This window comes from Chenopodium album, chromosome 14 (assembly GCF_948465745.1).
Source record: "Chenopodium album chromosome 14, dcCheAlbu1.1, whole genome shotgun sequence".
NCBI lineage: Eukaryota > Viridiplantae > Streptophyta > Magnoliopsida > Caryophyllales > Amaranthaceae > Chenopodium > Chenopodium album.
In genome coordinates, this window is record NC_137847.1 from 44,503,456 (window position 1) to 44,530,594 (window position 27,139).

Consider the following 27,139-nt stretch of genomic DNA (forward strand, 5'->3'; position numbering starts at 1 on the left):
GGTTAACTGGTTATGTTCTTTTGTGTGTAATCTTGCTTACTCTTTGTCAAAAAAAAAAAGGCTATGTTCTAGCTTCTAATGTAATAGTTGTTTCAAGGACTAGAAATCTAGAATACCTCCTACAAACATATATATATATATATATATATTTTTTTTAGGTAAGATACGGAAGTGCCTCTCCTATCAAGCGAGGGGTGGGGTGAGGATCGAACCTTGGTCACACTGGGGGGAGATGGAGGGACTAACCATCCCTCCACTCCTTGATCCTCCTCCTACAAATTATATTTTCTCCGTTAATTTGTCCTTTTGTATTTAAAGAATTATATAACAAATTGTAGTGCATATATGTAGTTATTTGTTACGGAGTATATGATTAGTTTCTCAATTAGTATTTGTTTTAGAACTTCACCATAAAAGAAATAAACTTCGTCTTAAAGCAACCTCAAAAAATGTAAATTGGTACTCCGTATCTTTCTGTCTTTCCAAGAAAAAAGATAAAGACACGGAAATGCTTGTTTGCATGATTGCATCGTCTGCATGTTGTGACGTAGTGTGAAAAAAAAAAAAAAAAAAAAAAAAAAAAAAAAAAAAAAAAAAAAAAAAAAAACTAGCAAATAATATTATTGGAAAGGAGATTGCTTTTACATAAAATAAGAAGATTTGTTTGTTAAAGAAACTCCCCTAAAGCAAACCATTACTTAACATTATATATACTTCTATTACTTACCATAATATTTAACGTTGAAAGCTACCTTTGATTGACTCAAGGTTCCAAATTCCATGTCATATTACTATTGTTAAATGCTTTTAAAGTGTTAGTTATGACTTTTGAAAAAAGCTAATTACAATAATTAAAGGTAAGTACTATGTAATATTAAGGGCATGTTCACTTCAGCTTAATTTCAATTCACATCAATTCAACTCCTAATTTCCTTCTCTCATAAAATATTCACTTCAGCATTATTCATTTTAGTTCAGTTTAGTTCAGTTCAGCTCCAATAAGTTCAGTACAGCTCATTTCAGTTCCAATCAGTTTAGTTCAATACAATTCAGCTTAGTTCAGTAAATGTGAACAGACCCTAAGTAATGTATAATTCCTCAATTATTTAAAATTATGTACAACACGAGTTTAAATAATAGTATAGTAACAAATTACAAATATGAACAATAATATTCTTGCTTCTCGAGCAATTTGGAAATGGAGCTTAAGTAAATACCATCTTAATTTTGTTAAGCAATTAAATTACAATTAACCTAATAGTTATTCCAAGGCATCTATGTTAGAAATTTGCAAAAATTATGATTCCAAAAAAAAAAAAAAAAAAAAAAAAAAAAAAAAAAAAAAGAAGGATAAATTGATGCTAAAAGGAATAGCATTACTTGGAAAAAGCATATCCAACATAGAGGATGAGTGCATCTTTCATAATGGCCGTTAGAAAATTTGGTTTTGTGGCATACGTTGTTCCTTTCGCACTTTTGATAGTTTATTAAGTACACAAATAAAGATGTTTTTAAAGATAAAGTGAAAAAGGCTAAATCTAATGACTTAATTAAGGTGTTAACTTGCGGTATATGATTGATTAATTTTGATTTAATGTTTAGATTTCATTGGATAATTCTTGATTCATTGCACAGAAAACTTGTCGATGCCTTTTGCTTTTTCTTTTTTTTTTTTTTTTTTTTTTTTTTTGCCCTTTTTTTTCTTTCACCTCATCGAATCTGTTATTGTCAGGATTTTGCATCTTTAATTAGGCATTCCCCCTCAAGAGGATAGCCTAATTTTCCTAGAAAAAAAAAACAAACATTAGTCGTAAAATTTATTTGTCAATTAATCATATTATATAACTAATATATAAAGCTAAATTTTTAGCCCGGCCACGAGACATCGACACTTGGTGTTCTAATTTTTCGCCAAGCGTCGCGCCACATTGGATAGATTTAAATATATTTCATAAAATAGATAAAAAAAAATTAGTTTAGAATTCTACTTGAATAGAATTTTAGGATAAAATTGTAAGTTTAGAGTTTTATTTTCGATAAAAAACCAATATATCAGATGTACAAATTGAATTATAATTTTATTCAAAAAATTATTAAATTATAATTCTAAAAAATTATCATTTAAATTTATTTTTTATATCATAATATTTTTTGAGCGAAGAAGTTCAAAGTGTAAAACATATATTTATAATATATACTAATCAGTTAAAACAATATCTTTCAAAATCTAATAGAATTTTATTACTGCATAGACCTGTCAATTAGGGTCGGATCATGAGTCATCTCGGATTGGGTCACTTCAGGTTACGAGTCAAGAAATGTTCAACTCTTTCCCAAAGTTTTGGGTTCGGGTCAACCCAACGGAATTTGAACATTTATTTTATGCTAACTTTTTTTATTTTTTTAATGTATTAAATCGAACATTTCCAACAACATTATTATTAGTCATTACATGCCTACTAGATAGCAAATCGTCACAAAAGCACATCAATTCCTAACTAATTTTGTATCATATATTTTAAAATTTAATAAACAACTCGAGCATCGCACGGGCACCAATCTAGTACCATATATTGACATAAACATTCTTTCTTTCTTTCCTTTTCTTTTTTTTTTAAATTTGGAAACATATATTGACATAAATTTGTCCTTCCAAAGTACAATAGATTTTTTTATTTTTTAAATTTTTTTTACGGAGGTTGTTTGAGATATGACTAACATATTATTTTGATGATAAAAAATATGATCAGTTCAAATTTTCACATGACAAACTTTTAAATAAATTGGATTTACAATAAAATATTGTACATCCGTTATAAAGTTATCCTAAAATAAGCAAAAGTTACCCTAATATGAATAAAAGTTACTCTGACATAAATAAAAGTTATGAATTAATTATATTTTATTCATAAAAGTTACCCAAAAAATTATAAAAGTGATCCTAAATTTGATAAAAGTGATCCCTGATGTACAATAAAATTACTGTACATCGGATGTATACAAAAGTTACTCTTTTCACATTATAATACGGACACAATTAGTTTTCAAATATCTACAATGCAAATATAATTTTTGAAAATTTTAGTCCAAACATTAAATAAACATTTTTCAAGAAACTATATAATAATAATAATAATAATAATAATAATAATAATAATAATAATAATAATAATAATAATAATAATATTGTTACTTTATTTCTGGGATCGTGGTCACGATGTCTGTGTTGACTTGACAGGGTCATCTCCTTTGACACGGTCTAGATTATCTGACTTTGTTCCTGGACGGGTTGTGACTGATGTGGCTCATCGAAAGCGGGTTAAGTACGAATCCAGTTGTCGGACGATTGGATATGGTTTCCTCCTTTCCTCTTTCTTGCTCTTCACTTGGGGGATAAACAAGGAGGCGGTTACATTGCTGAAGCGGATCCAGATGTTCTCGAAAACTCAAGACATTGGAGCACGTGCTGCTGCTCATATCTTCACTAGGATAGGATTTGCTATAGCTCAAGGAGTGGATGCCTAGATTGTATCTCAGCTTCCCACTAATTTTTTTGTAGGTTGTATGACATAATAATAATTACATAAAGGAAACTAAAAATTTGATTAAAAAAAAAAAACATTGCTATTTTACCAAAAATAAAGTAATATAATTTATTACTTGGAGAAAATATGTCAATTATGAACAACATAATCATTAAAATATCATGGTAGCTATATTTCAAACGACCAATATAAAATTTTCATTCCTAGATACTTTGGTGTAGCCATATAAACACCTAATACTCGTGTGAAGGTAGACATCGACAATTTTTCCCTCCATTTCCCTCACCCCTCAAATAGTCAAATTGTTATCCAAATAATGGATTCAGTCTTCCTCCTTTTCCCTCTATTTTTTTATAGGCCAAAGAGTTCATATCGGTTGGATAACTAATATAATTGAGCATGGTTCAAGGCATGTAGGCTCACGTGTCCAGCCAATGTGTCTCATGAGTCATGATGGAACGAGTTGTGTGCTTGTGGTATACCAATTAAGTTTGTGTTGATCATTCAGAAACAAAGCTAGTGTAATTAGTCCATGCATGTACAACTCCATATGAGTTAGATCTATATGATAACTAATGTAGATCGAGCTTTGAAAATATGAATTTTCATTATATGTTCCAATACTATCTAATTGTAGTATTGTACGGTATCGTTGAAATTTATACATTTAATTTACTTCATATTAAACTAAACTTGTATTAAATTAAATTGATGAATAGCTCATTAGTTGTTACATTTTTTTTTACTAACTCATTTCACACATAACGCGTGCGTAAAGATAGACCTAGTATAGTCATATACAATTATTTATAAAAGGAAGGAAAATCATCCCATTATGCTAAATACAAAACCACACGGTTTATCAATTTTTTTTCCATTTTGTGAGGGAATGGCTTCTTCATAAAGTAAAGAAAGGACTTGAGTTTATAGATTTGTTTATTATTTTGAGTTGATTAATAAAAGAGATTAGGATGCCATAGGTTATAAAATCAATTTGAAGTTGAATCTCGTTAAATTAGGTGTGTGGATTTAAAATTCTTGTAATTATAAATGTTTTACAAAAAAAAAAAAAAAAAAAAAAAAAAAAAAAAAAAAAAAATATTATAATTTGCTACTTAATAGTACCAATTTCAACCGCTGATCTCTCTATGTTACTCAGACTCTTCGTATCAGATCACCTCAAATACTCGTGCCACACCTTTCAACACTCGAACATGAGTAGAGCACTTAGACACTTCATTTTAGTTCAAAATCATAGCAAAATTTTAAAAAATAGTCGAGTTGAACACTTAGACACGTACCTATGACGGACATGACTACCCGAGTCCAAGTACAATAGATTTCATTTATTAAAAGAGTTTACAATTTACAATTGGTCTCATCACGTACTCAATTCATGCACCCCACCCTAATTGAGTACATATCGAGCTTCAAAGACTCATGGGTTATGCTCTTGCTACAATACAAGTGAATGAGTCTTAACAAATTAATAAGTATTGGATTATTCCCTCGTGAATTTGTGGATGATGTTGTTTCTAGACGAGATAATTAATGTCTTGCTCACTCAACTACACATACAGATCAATGTGATTGCTTGCCTTGAAAATCTTAAATGTATTTACTCTATGGATCTTACCTCGATAAATAAAAAGACAAAATCAAGAGATAGAGAGGGTTGAAAGGATATAAAAAGACAAAATCAAGAGATAGAGAGGGTTGAAAGGATTCGTAAGAGATTCGGCCCGATAGGTCCTTCTCCTTACCAATCCAAAAAAAAAAAAAAAAAAAAGAAATAATGTAATTCTCTTTGAGTAAATTACAAAAATGAAGTACTTTTTATGTTTGTATTAACTAATAACTATTTCTATCTGTACGATTTTCTACATTCCAAGAGCTTGTGGAATAAGTAATCTAAGGAATAAACACTAATTGGCACAAAAGGAAAGAAAGTAGAAAAAGAGGAAATTATAAAGCATAAAACAATAAACAAAGTAGCTTGTAAAGATAATTATTAGTACACTAATAAAGAAAGAAGCTTGTGACAATAGCCATAGATTAAGGTCTAACCATGTGCTACCTACTAATCATCGTGTTAATTAAATCCAAAAAAACCTCATTGGGTAAATGAAAAGTGAACGAAAAGAATCAAAATATTAATTAAATATTTGCTTCAAGTATGTCATGAAATATCCTACAATGACTTTTCTCAATCCCTAGTACATACCTTGAAAATAATATGTAATTTATACTTCTTCTGTTTTAAATAGTTGATCCATTTTTTCATCCACGGAGTTTTAGAAGAAATTGGAGAAAGTAATAAAATATGAAGGTAGTGGGATAGGTGAAAAAATAAAAAATTATAAAATGCAAAAATAATGGAGAGAATTGGAGGAGAGAGAATATGAAATTAATAAAATATGATTTATGTTGGGTCCACTAGGTGAGAAAAATGAATTAAATATTGTAAAACTTTTCTAAATAAGGAAATAGAACAAGTATTTAAAAACGGCCGAAAAAAGAAAGTGGAGCAAATATTTAAAAACGGAGTGAGTAATATTTAGTACGCTATATTAATATCTTTTAAGATATTAAAGTCCAACTATGCTGAATTTTTTCCAACAATTCATTACATTGGATGATAATATTAGGAGTATATAACTAGTTTGGTTTGTAATCAATAGATTTTGGTGATTTGGCGGTCTAATCTCTCCATTAAAATATTAGTAGTAAGGTAGACTTATCTCAGATGAAAGACAAATTAGAAAAGTTTTGTTTAGTGATGGTAGAAATAAAATAGATGGCCTATATTAAGCAAGATAATAGGTAAATTGGACAAGTTGATGAGTTAAAACCCAAAACATACGCATATACAATAACTGTTTTCTTTTTTCGCATTTGGTTGTTTAGACGTAAGCTAGTTTTTTTTTTTTTTTTTTTAATCATCTTTTTTGTTGTCTTGATCTCACCTTTTAGCACTTTACCAACAGCTAAACTATTTGATTTTCATATTTATTTTACAATAATTTAGAGACAGTACGCCAATAGATTAAATGACAAAGTTTCCAATGCACGTGAAGTTTAATGTTTATATCATTGCCAAGTAGACAAATACAAAGGTAAAGATAAAACTATTCGAATTGAATTGAACATGAGTTTAGTCGAATTGAATTTGAGCATAAGTAAAGTTAATTTACATAATGGTTCATAAAACGAAGATAGTCTCAAATTGGATAAGATTATGCTAAGTTTATTAATATTAATTTTTTATATTTTTATCATCTTCGACCGAGAGGGTGAAGTAAGATTCAATTTTTTTTTTAATTAATTTTGTAATTTTTTAATATTATAAATTGTACTATTGGCAATTAAGTTTACAACAAAGCAATTTAAAGATCAAGAAGTGATAATTATGTAAATTGAAAAAAAAAAAATCAAGCTTAATCCACATTATTTTTCAAACACAAACATGATCCTTGAAAAAAAATGCAATTTAACCAAAAATCAGCCCATCCAATACTAGGTCATCATTAATTAAATAAGATTGCTAATAATATCCCGCTTGCTTGGTTTCCCAAAAAAAAAAAAAAAAGAAATCTAGTCCAAGGTTTAACTAACTATCCATGAAAACAACACACTCAATATTATCATCTTGAACTAGATCCAATGGACTATAAGGTCTATAACTAAGGGTCTGTTCTCATTTACTGAATTGAGCTGAACTGAATTGATTGGAGCTGATCTGAACTGAGCTGAAATGAATATTTTATGAGAGAAGGAAATTAGGAGCTGAACTGAACTGATTGGATCGGAGCTGAACTGAAATTAAGCTGTAGTGAACATGCCCTAATTCCATCCAAACTAATCTAAATCCTTGCTGTAATCCATATCAACACAAACCATACTCATTAGTTTGTTTTTTTTGTTTTTTTTTTTTTTTTTTTTTTTTTTTTTTTTTTTTTTTGAAAGAAATAGATCATACTCACTAGCTATAATCAATATCTTTCAAATATTTCGTTCGCCCATCCTTCCATCCATTTGCCACCTCTTTTCATTATTAATACAGATTCAATTAGACACACAATCCCCCAAATCGCCAAACCATATTATTTTCAATAAGAAAAACAATCACCAAAATCCCTTAAAACATACATTAGTGAATACCTTATGCCTTCATTCAATAATAGTCCTCCAACAATATAATTTCCTTGTCCCTCAAACTTTAGTTACTTTGTAAGCGATCGACCTACCTAGCTTTAATACCAACCTTTTTTTCCTTAATTTTCAACAGAAAAATCAAATTAATAATACAAATAAATAAAATAATATTAGGAGAGAGAAAATATAGATGCTTCCGTGGAGTAATGATGTGGACAAAAAGCTCAGCATCAACTTTTTCTACGCCAAACTTTTTATGCTTTTTTATTTTTTTTTCTAATTAATTATATAATTTCTGCAAATCACCATTCCTTTCTTTTTATAAAATCTGGCGGTTCTCACTATCACATGCATCCCCCTTTTTTTTTCTTCCTTTTTTGGTGCAATTTTTTCTTTGGGAACTTTTAACAAACACTTTGTGGTCAATCCCTTTTTTTGCACTTTATTGTATAATCTCTTACATATATATACACACCCTAATAACTCATTCTCTTCCCCACGACCCAACAAAAAATACCCACTTCCCCATTTTCACAAATTCCATCTCTTTCTTTTTTATTATTTCTTTCCTCTCTGCAAAATGGCCGAAATCAAATTATTCGGCCAGACAATCGTGTTACAAGTAAAACAAGAAAACAAAAACGAACCCGAACAAAATAACAATAACAACAACGACAACGACAGTAACAATCTTATTCACAAGAGGCCAGATAAGATTATCCCTTGTCCAAGGTGCAAGAGCATGGAAACAAAATTTTGTTATTTTAACAATTACAATGTCAATCAACCTCGTCATTTTTGTAAGGGCTGCCAGCGGTACTGGACCGCTGGCGGAGCCCTTAGGAATGTTCCCATAGGGGCTGGTAGACGAAAAGCCAAGCCACCCGGCCGAGGCGGTGGCATGTTTGGAGAGACTTGCTTACTTGATGGAGTGAATATGGAGCAATTTGATATAGATGGAATGGTTGTGGACGACTGGCAACTGGCTGCGGCTATGGCTACCGGTGGCGCTTTCACACACGATGAGTTTCAGGTTAAGAGGAGGAGGAGTGAGTCTACTGGTCAAACTTGTTGATTATTATTTTTATTTTATTTTTTGGTATTTTCTACTTTTGTTTTTGATTTGTAGATCAATAATTTACAGAAAAGAGAGCATATAAAGAAAATTATTGTTGATGAATGTTTGGTGTATGTATATATAATTAGATTTTTTTTTTTTTTTTTTTTTTTTTAACCTTAACAGAAGGTAAATTTAGCTTTTTGATGATTTAAATCAATCCTCTTGTGTAAAACTTTAATGACAATGATAGAAATGTAATTATTTGAAATCTTGTTATGCTAAAATTTAGGAAAATGATAAATATAGCTCTATTATCTTTAAATTTATCGGTATATATTATTCAAATGATATATGATAAGTGTAAAAGTCAAAATATTGCAACTAAAATTAAATTTTTTTTTAAAAGTTATTACAATAAATTTTAGAATTCGGATCGATCTTAAAATATATTTGGCATGCAAAAACGATCTTGAGTATATAGTACTCCGGACTAGATAATTGGAGAAGATTGTGATGGAGTAGATCTGTTTAGAAGATATGGATTAGTTCACCAGCTGGTTATTATTGGATTACAATTACAAAGAATATATGCCAGATAAGAGCCCTATTACTTATTTGATATAATCTTTGAAGTATATCATTCCAGTATATTTTTTTTGGAACGACTCATTCTTTTTCTACTCTTTTTTGTCCTAGCTAGCAATTACGTGCGGGAAACTTTACATTTTACACCAACTCTATATGTAAAGCAAAATGTCAAACAACATGTGTTATACTTCGTATACAATAAGTGTACTGTATACAGTATATATAGATAATCTATCGTATATATGACAACGTGTTTATGAATAAAATATTACTGTATTTAAAGGCTTTTTTTGAATAATCATATGTACTCCTAATTAGTAAATTGAGATATGTACTTTCTTAATTATGGTACTCTGAATTTTATTTCCACTTGAAATTTCATTAGACCTAAATAAATCTGATACTTATATTATATGAATACGTATACTTGATTGGAATTGATCACCTGGATTTATTTTATTTTATTTTTTATTTTTAAAGATACGAGCACCTTTATTGTTTCTGTAAAATAAAATAATAATAAAAAAAAAGGTAAAATTACAATAATAAGTGGTTTTAAAAAAAATACAGTAATAGTCTCATTAATAGACAAACAAATAAAAAATTCACTATTAGTTGCATCAAGAAGTCAATGCAATCAACGTGTCAACAAATTTATAAGTGGACAAGCTAGCTAAGATTGCATTAATTTCAACATGTTGCATTGAGCATATTTTATTTTAATCCTGCTCAGATATATCCAAATGGTTCAAGAAACAAGATAGGTAGTTATTGAAACTCTGTATTAACCAATTCACCATATTTTCATTTATATATGGCAAAAGCTAATAAACGCCCCCGGGACGTTAGATAAGAGAATTAAGGTGTAAATATTAAAGTAAAATTAACATTAATTACACCGAACGACGCGTGATTTTGTCATGCATTCCTAACTTAATACCATTTCAACCAATATAATTACTCCTTATCTAACGCCACGGGGCGCTCGTTAGCAAGATCCTTTATATATTCATTCACATTTGCTTATTTCTGATTTGATTTTCAACTTATTCGAATCAAAGATGTGTCACTTTATTCGAATCAACTGATTATCTCATTATTTTCAATTTCCTAAATAAGTAGATAGTAATCATGACACATTCCTAACACTCCGACAGACTATCGTGATTTCCTTGCTCAAAGTTTGAAGCTTCAGCATAAGCCTACCTTGGGTTCATATTTAGGCTTACCGGTGGAGTTGGGTTGTAGTAAAGTTTCTGATTTTGGTTTTCTTATTGACAAGGTGGTTAAGCGTCTGACAAGTTTTGCCTCCTTGGGCCTTTCCTCTGCTGCGAAGTTGGTTATTATAAACTCGGTATTGGTTGCCTCGTTCAATCATGTTCTCTCGGTGTTTAAGATTCCTTCTTCGATATGTTCCAAAGTGGATAATCTTTTGGCCCGCTTCTTGTGGAAGTCGGATTCTCAGTCTCGAGGGCTTGCTTTACGATCTAAAACTCTTCTGCATCTTCCTAAAGGGTTGGGAGGTCTTGGCATCCGTCGTCTTGGCACTTTCAACTCTGTTCTTCTGGCTCGTCAATGTTGGCGTATTCATCATCACCCTCAGCTTCTTGTTTCCAGGCTCCTTTCAGCAAAGTATCCTTCTCTTCGCTCTTTTCAGACGAGGGCAATTCCCGGGTCTTCTTGGGGTTGTCGGGGGTTGTTGCAAGGACTGTCTGTGTTGTCTGATGGTATAGCTTGGAAGGTTGGTTCTGGCTCTCAAGTTCGCATTCTTGAGGACACTTGGGTTCCTGGGGAACCTCTCTCTTTCCGTGACAATAGTGAGACGTCTTTACCGTCTCATGTTTCTTCTATCATTAATCCGCGTTCTTACGCGTGGGATTCGACTTTAGTTCATCAGCTTTTTTATCCTTCCACGACTAGCCGTATTTTGGCTATGGAACGTCCTAGTAGGCTGATGGATGATTTTGTTTACTGAAAATTCTCTAGGGATGGCAATTTCACTACCAAGTCTGCCTATGCTATGTTGCTTCGCAGGCTTGATCACTCGGGTGGTGTAACTTCCTTCCCCTCTTCATGGTGGAACTTGTTTTGGAGTTTACCTCTTTTACCGAAGTTGCAGTGTTTTTGTTGGAAATTTCTCCAAAATGCCTTGCCTCTCAATGGGATTTTACAAGCTAGAGGGATTCCAGTGAATCCAACTTGTGTTTTATGTCATGGTAATCAGGAGACGATTGATCATCTCTCTCGTGACTGCCCTTTTGTTTCCACTCTTTGGACGACTGCTCCACATGTTCAGTCGCTTGTTGTTCGTCGAGATCAGCCATTCACTAAATGGTTTGTAAACCAAGTGTTATCTTTGCGACAAACTAAGTCTTGGGAACTGTTAATGAGTTTGGTTTCTTTTTTATGGGCTATTTGGATCGCTCGTAATCATAAGGTTTTCCGACAAGCTGTGCTTTCTCCTGCTATTGTTCTTCACATTATGCAGGACTGGGTCTCACGAAGCCTCGCAGTTCAGGATTTTAAAGTTTCAGCTCTCTTGACCAGTGCAGGTGGTTGTCCTAGATCTGGATCATCCTTTTCGTCCTCCTGTCTCCACGGTCCTTCCGGGTCTACATATGATATTTGCCTGGTGTTTGATGGAGCGTTTACAGCTCATGATAGCTCTGCAGGTGCTGGTTGGATTTTTCGTGACCCAGGTTCGGATATGGTATTTGGTGGTGGTTCCAGAGCTTTCCTTTCTTCCTCTGCTCTACACTCAGAATTACAGGCTTGTCTCTGGGCTCTCAAGGCCGCTGATCGTTATGGTTTCAGGCGCTTGTTGATCTACACTGACTGCTCGACTTTATTTTCTTTTCTTCAAGATAAAAGAGGTCGAGATATTTCTTGCATCTGGTTGATTCAGGACATTAGGGATATCCTCCTTAGGTTCTCAGCTTGGGAACTTCGGAAGGTTCCTCGTCAGTGGGTGGCTCCGGCTCATTGGTTAGCTATTCAGGCTCGCCATCGTCATTTTTTGTTCTGGTCCTTTTAGTTGTTTTAGTTCTTTTCTATTGTTCTTTTTTAGTTCGTCCTGTCAAAAAAAAAAAAAAAAAAAAAAATCATGACACATTCAAATTATTGAAATATAAAGAGTATTTCGTATGTATTCACTAGAGGTGTCAATTCAAAAACTAATTTGACCGGAAACAAATCAGTGGAAGTGATTGAAACTAGAATTTCATTAATTGTATGCATATTTGCAAGGATACAATAATTAAACAAGAGTTAAATTTAAAATAATCCGAACTAAACTTGACCTATGTTTTCAACAAAAAAAAAAAAAAAAAACCGACCTAAACTCGATCAATGATCCGAATTGCCACATCTATATGTATATGTATGAATATTTGAAGGTTTGTAAAGTCAAAGTCATAAGTCATAACTTAACATAAACAGTGCTATATATAGTTTCCAAGATAATTAGATAAAGGCTACTTAAGCTTCCAAAGTTCAACATGTGGTTCTAATTTATTCATGACTTGAAGCTAAAAGTGACTTGTATACATTATATTCATTTTTTTTAAAAGTTAGCTGAATATTGGATATATTAGTTTAAGATAAGTTAGGTATGATTTACTATCAACATCTTAATGACTCGTTAATAAACTTAGTTTGATGGTACATTAGAACTACTTTTTAATGTTCATGGCCATAAATTCATGATATCAAAATTTGAAAAAGCAGTAGGTGCTACCTATAAATTATTACTCATATACAAAGTCGTATATGTATGACATGTATCACAGATTCACAATAATGAAATATTTACTCTATGGAATTTATTACTTACTTCATACAGTACAATAAACAAAATAACATTTATACCGTACTTATATGTCATATTATCTTTTTAACAAATTATACGTATATACAACAAAATGACATATATATACAGTACTTATGTGCCATTTTATCTTTTTAATAGATTATACGTATATGACTACATTTTGTTCATGCCGCAGTTATTTTGTTCATGCCACGGTTTTTATTTAATCACTAAAAGATTAGATAATGTACATATCCATCCCAATTTAATTATTTTAATTTAATTTATTACTCCATTATTTAATTACACACTAATCTTAACCATAAGTTTTTACTAGATACGAAGGTAAGTTTTAAGATGATGTTAGATTTGTCTTTCATAATACGAGTATTAATGCTTATAATTTATACTAATTGGCAACAAATATAATTATGGTCAAGATTAAGTGTTAGCAAGCTAGCATTAAATTCAAGCTGTAATAACTTGTTAATGATGGAAAATGGAATAATAAAACTTTTTTCATCTCTAAATAAAAGACCTTATGTCTTAGGCGCATAATTTTAGAAGATGAACAATAAAGAAGTACAAGCAGAGAAAGTATGGATTCTATGATAGGTTTATAGATAGACTTATAGGGTTACATTTAATAATAATAAAAAAAAAGTAAATGAATAATACCTGTCAAAAAAAAAAAAATGAATAATAAACATATTCCAACAAAATGAGTAAAAAAAAAACTTTTACTTTAAAAATAAAATATAATGGAAAAATTAAAGATTTATTTAGAGATTGCAAAAGTATTTCATTATTTTCATACAAGGAGAAAAAATAAAGTATAGAAAGAAACCTTTTATAAAGGGAGAAAAAAATTAAAAAAAGCAATCGGAAAAACTACAATATTTTTTGTGATTTGATTGGTCTTTATATTTTCTTTGTTGCTTTGGTAGTCATAAAGTAAAAGTTCTGAGTCATTAGTGATTAGTACTTGATGAAAAACGACAATCCCTTTTTTACTGCATTGGGATTGACAAGCATGGGTATGACTCAAAATGGCATTATTTTGTTAAGAGTTGGAAATTTGTCCCCCCATCTCTTTAAGTTTCCGATGTTTAGGGTCTTTGATTTGGAGATAGATGGTACTGAGAATTCTTATCTATATCGACCGGAAATAATATGACCTAACTCAAACTCAAAGTCATTCAAATCAAAACTTAGCTCGTATGAGAATAATAAATTTACGTGCTTTTAATGGAATATTTTTATATATATATCGAGTGCAAAGAACATGAGTTAATTTTAAGTCATTCAATTTATAACTTAATTTATATGAGAATAATAATTTAACATGATTTAATTTTGCAAAGATCTAAATCAACTAAATCTAACCCGAATCCAACTGATAACTCGAATTGATCGATATGATAAGTTGATAACCCAATAAATCGACTAGGCTACAAGTATTGCAGATATATTACGTATTAAATAGATTTAGAGCTAGTTGTTAACTTTCATATTTATTATTCGGAATGTATATTAAATTAGCTTTCGGTCTGAGGGTATCATAAAAGTAGAACCTGAACAACTCTAGCATATATTCATTTAGAAGAGGAATCTCAAGATCCCCCATTTCAAAGTTTATTATACTCTATATATTCTTCACTTTAGTCTTATAGTAACACATAGTTCCTTTTATGGGTAAATTTCCACATACAAAAAAATAAAAATAAAGCAACTTGATCTTTTCTTTTATGCTTTCTTTGAAGCTAAGAACCTGGATGTCTGTTGAACATACAAAAGCCAACATTTAAGAACTTTTTCTTTCTTGTAACTTATTCCAAAGACACTTGTCTTCCACAATACTATCACTTTGTGACCTCAAATTTGGTATCAATTAAATTAACCACTTCTAAGGAATATATATAACCAAAAAAGAATATAAGGATTAAATTTATATTGGAATCTAGAAGGGAATAATAGATTAGAAAAAATTTAGACTATGTTGTTAAAAAGAATAAGAATCATGTCATTTTTTGATGGATATGGATAGAAATTAGAAGCACATTTAAACTAGTTTAAAGCACTGTAAAAGTAGTTTGCAGAAGAATCTGATCATCAATGTACTATAGTAAAGGATGCTTTTAACTGACAAAGAAACTTCAAAAAAAGAATATATATATATATATATATATATATATATATATATATATATATATATATATATATATATATATATATATATATATATATATATATATATATATATTGTAGTATGAGATTTTGTGATTTTTTATGGCCATGCGCGGTGGAAATTAAAGCTGCAAGCTCAAGCTGATTGAATTAGCTGGTTTTGACTAACTGATTTTATTCACTAATTTGACTAAATTATTGTATTAGCTTATTGTATAAAAGTGTTTGGTAAATAGCTGATTTATGAAAACTGATTGAGTATGCAAAATGACCAATAAGAATATTGACATATTTAACTAAAAAATCAGATAATTTAATTAAAAAAAAAGAGCATGAAAATAGTGTTTTTAAAAATCAAGTTTATTTGGTTTAGGTAACAAGGATTTCGAAAATTTTGGTTAAGATAGAAAGAATTTGGAGAAGATAAGTTGGATTTAAACAAATATTAAAAAAGAAAACGCATGACCAATCTATCTATTAATTATTACTAAAACAGAAGTTGCTGACGTCACTATTGTCCACGTGTCGCTTTCTCAATAAAAAATTTCCCGCCTAAATGCAATGATGATGCCATCGTTTTTTCTTTTTTTTAATTTTTATATTTAACATTTTTGAAATTTAAATATTGGAAACTTCTACATTACAACTAAAATCTATCAATTTACCGTAGAAAATTGAAATAATTTTAAATAGCATACTAATAAATGACCTCTTACATTGAACTATGAATTAGACAACGTTGAACAGATACAATATCATAATTTTGATTAAAATAAAAAAACTTTAAAATTACAAAATATACGTAATTCTTATTTATATTCAGGTATAATACCGATTTATTTTTAAAATGTACAAATTAAAAATAGGCTTTTATATAAACCGTGTATCACACAGGTTCTAACCTAGTAATTATATAAACTAAAAAAAAAAGCTAACCTTCAGAATTTAGATCTACAATGGAGTATGTGGAGTGGCGGTGAGAAACTGATAGCTTGGTTGTATGTGGTAGGGTTTGGTGATGAATTAGAGGGCAAACTCGTCATTTAAATTCACTCAATTAAATAAGCTCTTTGCAAACGCTGTTTATACTAGCGTTTTGTAAAAGAGATTATTAAGGCAAATAAGCTCTTTTAATAAGCTTATTACCAAACACTAATATTAACTTATTTGACTAGTCAATCAGTTAAAGTTGGTCAAATAAACTAATTTACCCCCAATAAGTTGTTTACTAAATATGGCCTATGCCATTAAATCTCAAAGAAGTATCCCCATTTTTTAAGTATTTTTTTTCTCTTTATTTTGCGTACAATCATAGTTACTACTTGTAGAAGATATTCCCATTTTTTAAGTGTTGCACCCCGGCCCCTTGAAATGAGTGCATTCACGTACATCACACTCTCTATAGTCATTGTCAAAGCTTTGAGTGAGCCCAAAATATATAGGCCATAGACTTGGATCTACCAATTGAAAATAATGTGTTTGAGATTCAATCATAAAACACTTTGCCTCAGTTGTATGTAAACCCCCTTCAATTCACCCACACCCCCTAAATTGGTAAAGAGGAGCTCTTTGGGGTCTTATTTTCTTTTTAAATAACAAGACAAAGAAATAAGAAGAAATGATTCTTTCATTACATTAATATATAGAAGTCTAACTAGAAAAAGATCTCTCTATTACTTTGAGAATAAAATTGTTGGTTTGACCAACGAAATATGTGGGAAAAGAAAATGAACTTTCTTTGGTTTTCAACAAGCAAGTATATAAATACTAGTACATAACAATGCGGAGTAAATAATAAATTTAAGCACATTAAAACTGAGCATTTATATGTAGTAATATTTTTTATAAAGGTATATATAATATTTGCATGACACAATATTTGTGTAAAATTTCTTTAAATGTGTAAAACAAATTTTTTTAAAAAGGAATTGAAGAAAAAATATAGAGAAAAAGTACAAAGCTTACATCCACATCAATCCAAAATGAGCAAAATGACATTACATGTTAAAACCTCAACACCAAACTCACAAAGGGTGCAAGAAAAATCAATAAACTCCCAATACAAGGCTACATTTAAATTTTTAAAGATTGATGAATAAATTACACCTCTATATAACTAAATTTTTTTGTTCTTGCACCCCTCTTTTTTGGAAAAAAAAATGTCATTTGCTTATTCTGGTAATACATTTAAACTGGTAAAAAAAATTGAACATTTTGTATAATTACTTAATTAGCTTTAACATCATAAAGATCCAACTCCTTGAGAACCTCAGGGCACTCTTTAAGGGGCTCCTTCCTCATGAAGCCGAGAGCATTGGCGCTGCGAATGTCTGAAGCTTCACCATTGTTGGATGTTAGGCTAACCTTAGCAGATTGCTTGGCATAAACATCATGTGAAACCTCAGAGCATTCGCTGTTCGGGCTCTTAACCAACTCGATTTCACAGATATCGTCTTGAAAATCACCATGAACAGGGATACTGTACTGTCCTACCTTATCAGTTACAGCTTCAGCTTTGAAGGTCTGAGTTCCTGCAGTAATGTTCCTGCATTCCAACTTCACAGTTGCCCCTGTTTTTACCAAGTTTTCAAAATTTAGGCATCATATATTCATATTATTAGCATATAATTATATACTATAGTCGAGATATACACTTTCATAATTAAAATCCTTGTTAAAAGTTGACATAACAGAATTTTAAACAATGCATGTGTACGTTTGTTTCCATTGGATCACGTAACATACAGTAATTGTTACATGACATTTATTTTGTTGTGACATTACACTGTCTCATACTAAAATTTGCGATCATATATTGATTGATCAAAGTTTATGTACGTACCTTCCATTATTGTACTAACGCGGGTCATAAATTGGATACGGCAAGTGTCACAGTACACCATGCCCTGGACTTTGAAATGGTTCTCAGCGGCATTGCCGACACCGGCCAAGGACAGGACGCAGAGAGCGCCAACCAAAAGAAAAACAGCTTGACACTTCGCCATTTCGTGTACACTTATTATGGACAAAATTGATCTTCCTTGTATGATGAATTGTAAAATTCAAGGACGAAGCTTAAGGAAATAGGTGAGGATGATTTTTTGTTTATAAAGAAAGGAATTAGATGGCTTTTTTTAGATGATAAAGCTGGCTTATTGTGAAGAATGTCGTTTCTAGTCATTTTTACTATTTTTGGAAATTTTATGCATCGTTAATTTGAGTGGTTATTTTGCTCGATCTCTTAGTTATCTTAAAACAAGGAGGTTCACAAAGAATTTTAATTTTATGTTTTTTGTCAAATCCAAATTTAGAAAATTGATGGTTGCAAATTAACAGACTTTTATTTCAAGACTCCAGCCAATCAACACAAATTATAAAAGTGTCTGAATTATTGTCTACCATATTGACCCTCTTTCATAAAATGCGTAAAACTCTATTGTTACAATATGTTAAACCCAAATCATATGACATTGAACCAAAACCACACTTGTCAAACAATTAAGTTGTTTTATTGATTAATTAACAAATGTCTTTAATTAAAAACTAGATAGAGTTTCCTCAAAAAAAAAAAAAAAAAACTAGATGGAGTATTTCTAAATTACATAGAGACAAATTAACAGAACTCAGCTCACATTAACGTTTTTCCTCATATAGGAAATATTCAAGTCATAAAGTACTAACGTATTACAGAGTATGGTTCTAAGACTAATGTATTCCATATAGGAAATATTCAGATCATAAACTACTACCGTACAATAGACTATGGTTCTAGGACTAATGTATTTCAAGACTACAAAAGCTACTTTTATAAGAAAATATTTGATAGAGTATATAATATATTTTTCCGGGTCTCAACCATCAGCTTAACCTTTTGGTTGAGATGATAGAGTATATAACATATTTCTGGATCTCAACCAAAAGCTTAAGTGGATGGTTGAGGCCTAGAAATAAGTTATATACTCTATCCATATTGTTACATAATAGCCTTAGCGCAATGAGCGCATGGATATTGTCCTTAGCCCCCTATTGTATGTGATGAGCCATTCGATTATATAAAGAATGTTGTGAAACGAATTTTTAACTTGTTGTTAAGCAAAATGGATACATGATATGTCTCTAACTTGTGATGCAATTAATTGATTTCATTAAAACAATCAATCCATTCATCCATTCTTAACTTTTGATCAATTGATGATGACAATAATCTTTAAATAAATACATATAATAAAATCAGAGATGTTTCAGATATTATTCTTAATTTTCTTTCTCAATCTAAGCTACAAATGGAATGTTTCACATGGTTTCTTTCATTATTATCAAGCTATTATTGATAGAGAATATCGCTAGAATATTCTCATCCTAGGTTTAGGATATATTTTGTATAAGATTATCTTTGATATCTGTACATATCTTATAGTTACCTAATATGATTAGGTTTCTGATTGTAACCTATAAATATTGATCAATGAAAATCACTCTAATTAAGGAGTTTATATTATCTAACAATTATAATACGAAGTGAATGCTTCAAATGCTCCTTTCTTCATTCTCGCTCTTCCATAGTGTAAGGTTATCCCTCAAAAGATTCAGGATAATCTTGATATCTTTCGAAGAAGCCCTGCTGCCTAAATCATCCAACTCTAACATAGCCTCATCAAAAGCTTCCTTTGCCAAGCGATATGCCCTAAAGATATAAAAATTTACATACAAGTAACAGTGCAATTATAACATACATGATCATAGAGAAATTGTAAGCTTATATATAAGTACCTTTGATAAGAATTTGAAACCTCGTAGTAGAAAACGGCAAAATTTAATGCCATTGCTAAGGCCATTGCTTCCTACAACAACATTTAATTGCAATTAATCACTTGTAAAATGAAAAGAAATCGAATGATATACAAAATAGTTTTAACCACAAAGTTAATGATAAACACTACTAACTTCGGCTAATCTTTTTTCAAAAAAAACTTCGTGTAATCACATGATTTGAAAACCACACATATAAGTAGTCAAGTCATATTTCTAACAAAAATGTTACAATAGCAATACTATAATATATTCATATTTTATAAAAATTCAACATTGGTATTATCATTTTCTATACTCGTATATATATAGACAAATAAGATAATTCTAAAACATAGGCAAGAATTTATATGAATGAAGAGTATAAATTTAAAAGGGCACTTAAAAATATAGCAAAATTCTTGAATTTATACACCAAAAAAATGCAAGAACCAAAAATGGAGTAATATTTACCTCATATATGTTTTCAACGATTCTTCAGCGACTAATGTTTTTTCATCACCGGTTTTGATTTCGGCCATATATCGGTAATGATCCGCTTTCCTGCATCATATCGCTCATCGTTAATTAAACCAGCCAACTCTTCACTTAAAGAATAATAATTCACAATAAATTAATTGCTAAAATAAAGATTTAATTAAATTCAATAACATGCAAAATACTTTAATTTTTTATTCACATTTTCAAGTAAAAGACGGAGGATTCATTGCTAGACGCAAAAGGAAGCAGATGATCGTCAATTAGAGCGATAACATCGTAGCAAATGTTAGCAAGGTCCAACTCGACTATATTACGATAATCTTGAATACACTTCATGTACGTCTCGTTTTTGTATATTACATCCTCCTCCGGCTCAGTTATTGAGAGAAGTTTCCATGATTCTCTCTTTGGCTCGATAACTTTCTTGTATGCCGTTGAAAGGAGATTACGCTCTTCGGCTGTTAAATCGATGTTAAATTTCACCAATTTCTTCATTGCATCGATCATATCTGCAAAATTTAAGATATGAAATCATTAGTTATATTTTAACATATAGTTTCATGCTTGAAAACGTACAACTTAAGTGGTATATCATAAATTTCCTACAACAGTAATAAATTTTTAGTACGTAAATGGTATAAAATTTTAATTGAGATGTATAGTATTAACAAGATTCCATGCCATAATATTATTTTTCTTAATTTACACTTTTCAAAACACAAAAATTAGTCAATGATTATGTAAGTAGTGTAATATTGGCATAACGTTGTCTTTTTGAAAAGAACCAAACTAAAATTGAAGCATTAGTATGTTGAAACATGTTTGATAATGCTGCAAATATTTTTATTTGTTCCTATTTTCTAGTAGAGTGGTGTGTATTAGTGGCTAGTAGTGGGTTAGTTTGTTTTCTTAGTCAAAAGTCATGTTTATCTAGTTGAGTATAATTAGGAGTAGTGGGGTCATTACTCACCACATTCCTAGTTCATAGGTAGTAGTGGTTTGCTATTTGGAGTCTATTTAAGGAGTTTGTATGTTGATTTCATTTAATGCAATTTTCTTCGGATTATTTACTTTCTCCTAATTTACTTTTACATTGCAAAAGTATATTTTCTAACATAATTTTGGTATCAGAGCCAGGTTGAACGAAGTACACGTATATCCTTTGTTTTTCTTTTTTTTTTTCCACCAAATGAGTAAAGTAGGAGAGAGAATCACTTTGAGAATAGTCCAACACAATTGAAATTGCAACCACCCAGAGAGTAAACACAGTGAGGCAAACACATTGAGAGCAAAATCAAATGGCCAACAATGGAGTCAACACTTCAGCCCAATCTTTGATTCCTCCATTCAAAGGGGATAGATACCATCTTTGGAGTCTCAAAATGAAGACCATGTTTAAGTCCCAAGAGTTGTGGGATTTAGTGGAGAACGGTTATGTTGAGCCGAACCCGGCACCGGCTATTCCCGATCAGCAATTGCGGGAGAACCGTAAGAAAGATGCAAATGCGTTGTTCCTCATTCAATCGACGTTAGATGATGGAATATTTCCCCGAATTTCATCAGAAAGTACTGCACATGAAGCATGGGAGATACTCAAGCAGGAGTATTTGGGAGATCAAAGGGTAATTAAGGTACGATTGCAAAGCCTTAGAGTTGAATTTGCTGAATTAAATATGGGTGAGAAAGAGTCTGTTCAGAATTATTTGGCTAGAGTAACTGATATTGTAAGCCAAATGAAGACCTATGGAGAGCAAATTAGTAATGAAATTATTGTGAGCAAAGTTTTGAGAACTTTGAATGACTCTTTTAAGCATGTTGTCCCTGCTATTGAAGAATCAAAGGACCTTTCCACTTATACCTTTGATGAATTAATGAGTTCCTTGTTGGCTCATGAAGCATGATTTAAAAAATCCACTACTAAGGTGGAAGAGAGGGATTTTCAAGCAAAGGGGTAGTCCTCAATCAAAGGAAAATCTGAAAATTTTGGAGGCCGTGGACAGAGCAGAGACGGTTTCTGGGGTCGAGGTCGTGGTGGTGGCAGAGGATGTGGTCATTTTAATGATCGTCAACAAAAGAGCTCCATTCAATGCAGATATTGAAAGAGGTTTGGACACAAGGAGTTTGAGTGTTGGACTAAGCAAAAAGATGAGAAACAACAAGTCGATGTTGCAGAAAATGTTGATGAAGAAAGCAAGTTGTTTGTAGTCGAGGCTCCAATGCAAGACACTAAAGATGGGCTGTGGTTTGTGGATAGCGGTGCTCGGATCACATGTCTGACACAAAGACGATGTTCAAGGATCTTGATGAATCTAAGAAAGGAGAGGTTCGTATTGGAGACAACAAGCTCATACGAGTAGATGGTAAAGGAACTATTAGCATTGGTAATGTGAAACTTCTCAATGATGTTCAATATGTTCCAAATTTAGCCCATAATTTATTGAGTGTTGGACAACTCTTGAATAGTGGGTATTCTGTTTTGTTTGATAATGGTGGTTGCTCAATTTATGAAAAGAAGTCTGGTAGACTAGTAATTAGCATACCTATGACACAAAATAAAATGTTTCCTTTGAATGTCAATGATGATAAAAATTGTGTATTGGTTGCTAAAAATGATGAAACAAAACTTTGGCACTTACGATATGGCCATTTAAATGAGAATGGTCTTAAATTGTTGTCCAGGAAGAAAATGGTTGTGGGCTTACCTAGTTTGGGTGATCTTAATTTTTGTGAAGGGTGTGTTTATGGGAAACATAGTCGAAACTCATTTCCTGTAAACAATTCGTATAGAGCTTCTGGTTGTCTTGAAATCGTGCATGCAGATTTGTGTGGTTCTATGAGTATGGAGTCTATTGGAGGTAGTAAGTATTTCTTGTTGTTTACGGATGATTACAGCCGATTGAGTTGGGTATATTTCCTAAAGTCTAAATCTGAGAGCTTTGAATGCTTTAAAAAATTCAAGGCATTGGTGGAAAATGAGTCGGGATTATATATCAAGGTGCTTCGTACTGATAGAGGCGGTGAATTTACTTCTAATGACTTCAATAGCTACTGTGAGAACCATGGTATTCGCAAGGAGCTCACTGCACCTTATACTCCACAACAAAATGGAGTAGCGGAGCGCAAGAACAGAACCGTGCAGTGGTTGAGATGGCAAGGAGCATGATGACAGTAGATGGACTCTCTAAGAAGTTCTGGGCAGAAGGAGTAGCAACATCAGTGTATTTATTGAACATTTCTCCAACAAAAGCCGTGTACAACAAGGCTCCATACGAAGCTTGGAAGGGAAGAAAGCCACAGGTCAGTCACTTAAGAGTATTTGGTTGTATAGCTTATGCCTTAGATACATCTAATTCATGCCAAAAGCTTGATAAAAAATCAGAAAAATGTATTTTTATTGGCTATAGCACTCAATCTAAGGCATATAAGCTATATAACCCTGCAAGTGGCAAAGTGATCATTAGTAGAGATGTGAAGTTCAATGAAGCAGAGACTTGGACATGGGAAAATAGTAGCAGCCCGACCCCATCAGTAGTTCATGTGGCTCCAGTCATCACAACACCTAACATTGAGCAGCCAGAATCATTAGAGTCATCGCCACCAACAACTCCAAATGCAAGCAATAACTCTTCTTCTTCGAGCAACAACAACAATTCAACTTCTTCCAACTCCTCTCCAGAGACACCTCCCCTACGATATCGTTCAGTAAGGGATATTTATGCTTCTTGTAATTTTGCCTTACTTGCTTCAGACCCTATGTATTATGAGGATGTTTCAGGTAGTCAAATTTGGCAGACTGCATTAGCTGAGGAAATAGCAGCTATTGAACGCAATCAGACATGGGAATTGGTGAACTTACCAGAAGGAAAGAATGCTATTGGCTTGAAGTGGGTTTATCGTACCAAGTATAATGCTGATGGAGAGGTACATAAGCATAAAGCTCGATTGGTTGCCAAGGGGTATGCATAACAACAAGGTGTTGATTTTGATGAGACGTTCTCTCCCGTTGCTCGTTTTGAGACCGTGAGAACTTTACTTGCTATTGCTGCTCAACTTCAATGGCCAGTGTACCAATTCGATGTCAAGTATGTCTTTCTCAATGGTAGGCTATCTGAAGAAGTGTATGTTGCTCAACCCGAAGGATTCACTGTGACAGGTGAAGAGGACAAAGTTTACAGGCTACACAAAGCATTATATGGCCTAAAATAATCCCCAAGAGCATGGTACAGCAAAGTGGACTCATATTTTTTTGCAGAATGGGTTTGAAAGAAGTCCAAGTGAGCCAACCCTCTATGTAAAGAAGCAAGGTGATTCTAAATTTCTTGTGGTCTGTTTATATGTTGATGACATGATTTATATGGGTTCAAATGAAGCTATTGTTGAAGAATTTAAGTCTTGCATGATGAGTGAATTTGAAATGACAGATTTGGGTTTGTTACATTATTTTCTTGGACTTGAGGTTATGCAAAGTTTAGATGGCATTTTTATTTCACAACGAAAATATGCCACTGATCTACTTAATAAATTTAATATGTTGAATTGTAAGTCTGCTCCAACACCCATGAATGTAAATGAAAAGTTGGTAGCTAATGATGGTACTGGAATGGCTGATGCAAGTCGATACCACTAGGTCAGATATTGCATTTTCAGTTAGTGTAATATCTAGGTTCATGCATAATCCTACTCAACATCACTATGGGGCAGTAAAGAGGATTTTACGTTATGTCAGTGGAACTGTAAACCTTGGAATTTGGTATACAAAATTGTCGAATTTCAGGTTGGTCGGATTTTTTGACAGTGATTGGGCTGGTTGTTTGGAAGACCGAAAGAGTACCTCTGGGCATGTATTTTTTCTTGGTTCTGGTGCTATCTCATGGAGTTCTAAAAAGCAAGAAATAGTTGCATTGTCCTCTTCAGAAGCAGAATATGTTGCTGTCACAGGGGCAGCGTGTCAGGCCATATGGTTACGAAGGTTGCTGGCAGATTTCGTTCAAGAACAGGAAGGTGGTACTGAGATTTGTTGTGACAACAAGGAAACCATCTCAATGATAAAAAATCCAGCATTTCATAGCAGGACTAAACACATAGATATTCGATATCATTTCATTCGTAACTTAGTTGCAAATGGAGATATAGTCCTGAAGCACTGCAACACAAATCAACAAGTTGCTGATGTTCTTACAAAGTCTCTGTCACAAGCTAAACATTGTTTCTTCATGCAGCAGTTGGGTGTCAAAAATATTTGAAGCAGGGGGAGTATTTAATAATGCTGCAAATATTTTTATTTGTTCCTATTTTCTAGTAAAGTCGTGTGTATTAGTGGCTAGTAGTGGGTTAGTTTGTTTTCTTAGTCAAGAGTCATGTTTATCTAGTTGAGTATAATTAGTAGTAGTGGGGTTATTACTCACCACATTCCTAGTTCATAGGTAGTAGTGGTTTGCTATTTGGAGTCTATTTAAGGAGTTTGTATGCTGATTTCATTTAATGCAATTTTCTTCAGTTTATTTACTTTCTCCTAATTTACTTTTACATTGCAAAAGTATATTTTCCAACAAAACATGCTCCTACATGAAAGAAAGTGATGAGGATCGAAAGAACATACCATCATAGCGTTCGCTTGGGCGGCAAGCTTAGCGAGGTAGATGATGTCGTAACGTTCGCTCGAAGAAGATGAGAGGAGAGGTCGAGAGAATTAGAGTACTCGTGAAGGTTTTGAGAGGGGTTTGAATATTTTGAGGTAAAGTGTATGAGAAAGAATTGAAAAGTGAAAAAGAAGGCACGGTAACTTTGATATATATAGCTTTTTTTCATAAAAAATAATCTTGATTATTTACTTATCTTAGGAAAGTATAGTCTATGGCCTTGTTTGGCAATTGGCTGCTAGCTGTTGGCTGTCGGCTGGTTTGATTGGCTAGTTTGACCAGCTGTTTGTATTGGCTTTTTTGTTGGATGTTTGACTTTTCATTGGTCTAAAAACATATTTGATAAAATTGGTTGTTGGATGTTATTAGTAAGTTAGGTAGCTAAAAGCTAAAAGCCAAAAGCCAAAAGCCAAAAGCTACTCCAAGTAGCTTTTTCATTTTGGCTTAAAAGCCTGCTTTTCAGCTAGCTGAAAAAGCCATTTACCAAACACAAATTTTGGATGTTTGACCAAATGAAAAAGCCAAAAACCAATCAAAAACCCAATGAAAATCCATTTACAAAACAAGCCCTATGTCTTGATAAATTAGAAATTGTGTTACTTGTAGGATACGTAGTCTTGTGTGACTAGGTTTTGTAGTAGTTTTTAAAAAATCCAAATAATTATCTACAAGTTTTTTTTTTTTTTTTTTTTTTGGTACTTTAATAGTTCAATGTAGTACATAATATGCAATTTTTCCATTTGAAATTAGTTGACGTATACTCATAGTACTTTTGGAAATTTCCATTTAGTTCATATGTGTTTATTTTAGGTAAATATTAAAGGATGTTTGGTGTAAAGCTTTTTTTTTAAAAAAAATAAAAAATACT

General features: G+C 31.8%; 5 protein-coding genes and 1 pseudogene across 5 annotated transcripts; 4 read left to right on the top strand and 2 right to left on the bottom strand.

Moving 5' to 3' along the window:
• Window positions 1–8,208: 8,208 nt before the first annotated feature.
• LOC145579302 (dof zinc finger protein DOF1.5-like) lies at window positions 8,209–8,880 on the top strand. Its single transcript, XM_081636556.1, has one exon. The coding sequence runs from the start codon at window positions 8,281–8,283 to the stop codon at window positions 8,773–8,775; it is 495 nt and encodes a 164-aa protein (XP_081492682.1). The 5' UTR covers window positions 8,209–8,280; the 3' UTR covers window positions 8,776–8,880.
• Window positions 8,881–10,409: 1,529 nt separating this feature from the next.
• On the top strand, window positions 10,410–11,323 carry LOC145578127 (putative mitochondrial protein AtMg00310). The gene is made up of 2 exons (XM_081635511.1): window positions 10,410–10,413; window positions 10,506–11,323. Exons 1-2 carry the CDS (start codon window positions 10,410–10,412, stop codon window positions 11,321–11,323), a joined length of 822 nt encoding a protein of 273 aa, XP_081491637.1.
• Window positions 11,324–11,368: 45 nt separating this feature from the next.
• On the top strand, window positions 11,369–12,382 carry LOC145578128 (uncharacterized). Its single transcript, XM_081635513.1, has one exon. It carries the CDS (start codon window positions 11,369–11,371, stop codon window positions 12,380–12,382), a length of 1,014 nt encoding a protein of 337 aa, XP_081491639.1.
• A 5,062-nt stretch (window positions 12,383–17,444) lies between these two features.
• LOC145579303 (pollen allergen Cro s 1) lies at window positions 17,445–18,484 on the bottom strand. Its single transcript, XM_081636557.1, has 2 exons — window positions 18,186–18,484; window positions 17,445–17,913 (listed from the first exon to the last, which is right to left on the bottom strand). Exons 1-2 carry the CDS (start codon window positions 18,346–18,348, stop codon window positions 17,570–17,572), a joined length of 507 nt encoding a protein of 168 aa, XP_081492683.1. The 5' UTR covers window positions 18,349–18,484; the 3' UTR covers window positions 17,445–17,569.
• A 1,386-nt stretch (window positions 18,485–19,870) lies between these two features.
• Window positions 19,871–21,139, bottom strand: LOC145578129 (14-3-3-like protein GF14 omicron). The gene is made up of 4 exons (XM_081635514.1): window positions 20,832–21,139; window positions 20,655–20,739; window positions 20,114–20,184; window positions 19,871–20,027 (listed from the first exon to the last, which is right to left on the bottom strand). The coding sequence occupies exons 1-4, from the start codon at window positions 21,137–21,139 to the stop codon at window positions 19,871–19,873; spliced, it is 621 nt and encodes a 206-aa protein (XP_081491640.1).
• Window positions 21,140–25,299: 4,160 nt separating this feature from the next.
• Window positions 25,300–25,875, top strand: LOC145578130 (secreted RxLR effector protein 161 pseudogene; annotated as a pseudogene).
• Window positions 25,876–27,139: the final 1,264 nt, after the last annotated feature.

Excerpts from the sequence above, each read along its gene's own strand:
- LOC145578128 (XM_081635513.1), top strand. The coding sequence starts at position 11,369 with ATGTTGCTTCGCAGGCTTGATCACTCGGGTGGTGTAACTTCCTTCCCC.
- LOC145578129 (XM_081635514.1), bottom strand. The coding sequence starts at position 21,139 with ATGATCGATGCAATGAAGAAATTGGTGAAATTTAACATCGATTTAACA. Across the intron at positions 20,185-20,654 it reads TATGGCCGAAATCAAAACCG|GAAGCAATGGCCTTAGCAAT; the intron begins GTGATGAAAAAA and ends ATGTTGTTGTAG. Across the intron at positions 20,028-20,113 it reads GTTTCAAATTCTTATCAAAG|GGCATATCGCTTGGCAAAGG; the intron begins GTACTTATATAT and ends TTATATCTTTAG.
- LOC145579303 (XM_081636557.1), bottom strand. The coding sequence starts at position 18,348 with ATGGCGAAGTGTCAAGCTGTTTTTCTTTTGGTTGGCGCTCTCTGCGTC. Across the intron at positions 17,914-18,185 it reads CGTTAGTACAATAATGGAAG|GGGCAACTGTGAAGTTGGAA; the intron begins GTACGTACATAA and ends TGGTAAAAACAG.
- LOC145579302 (XM_081636556.1), top strand. The coding sequence starts at position 8,281 with ATGGCCGAAATCAAATTATTCGGCCAGACAATCGTGTTACAAGTAAAA.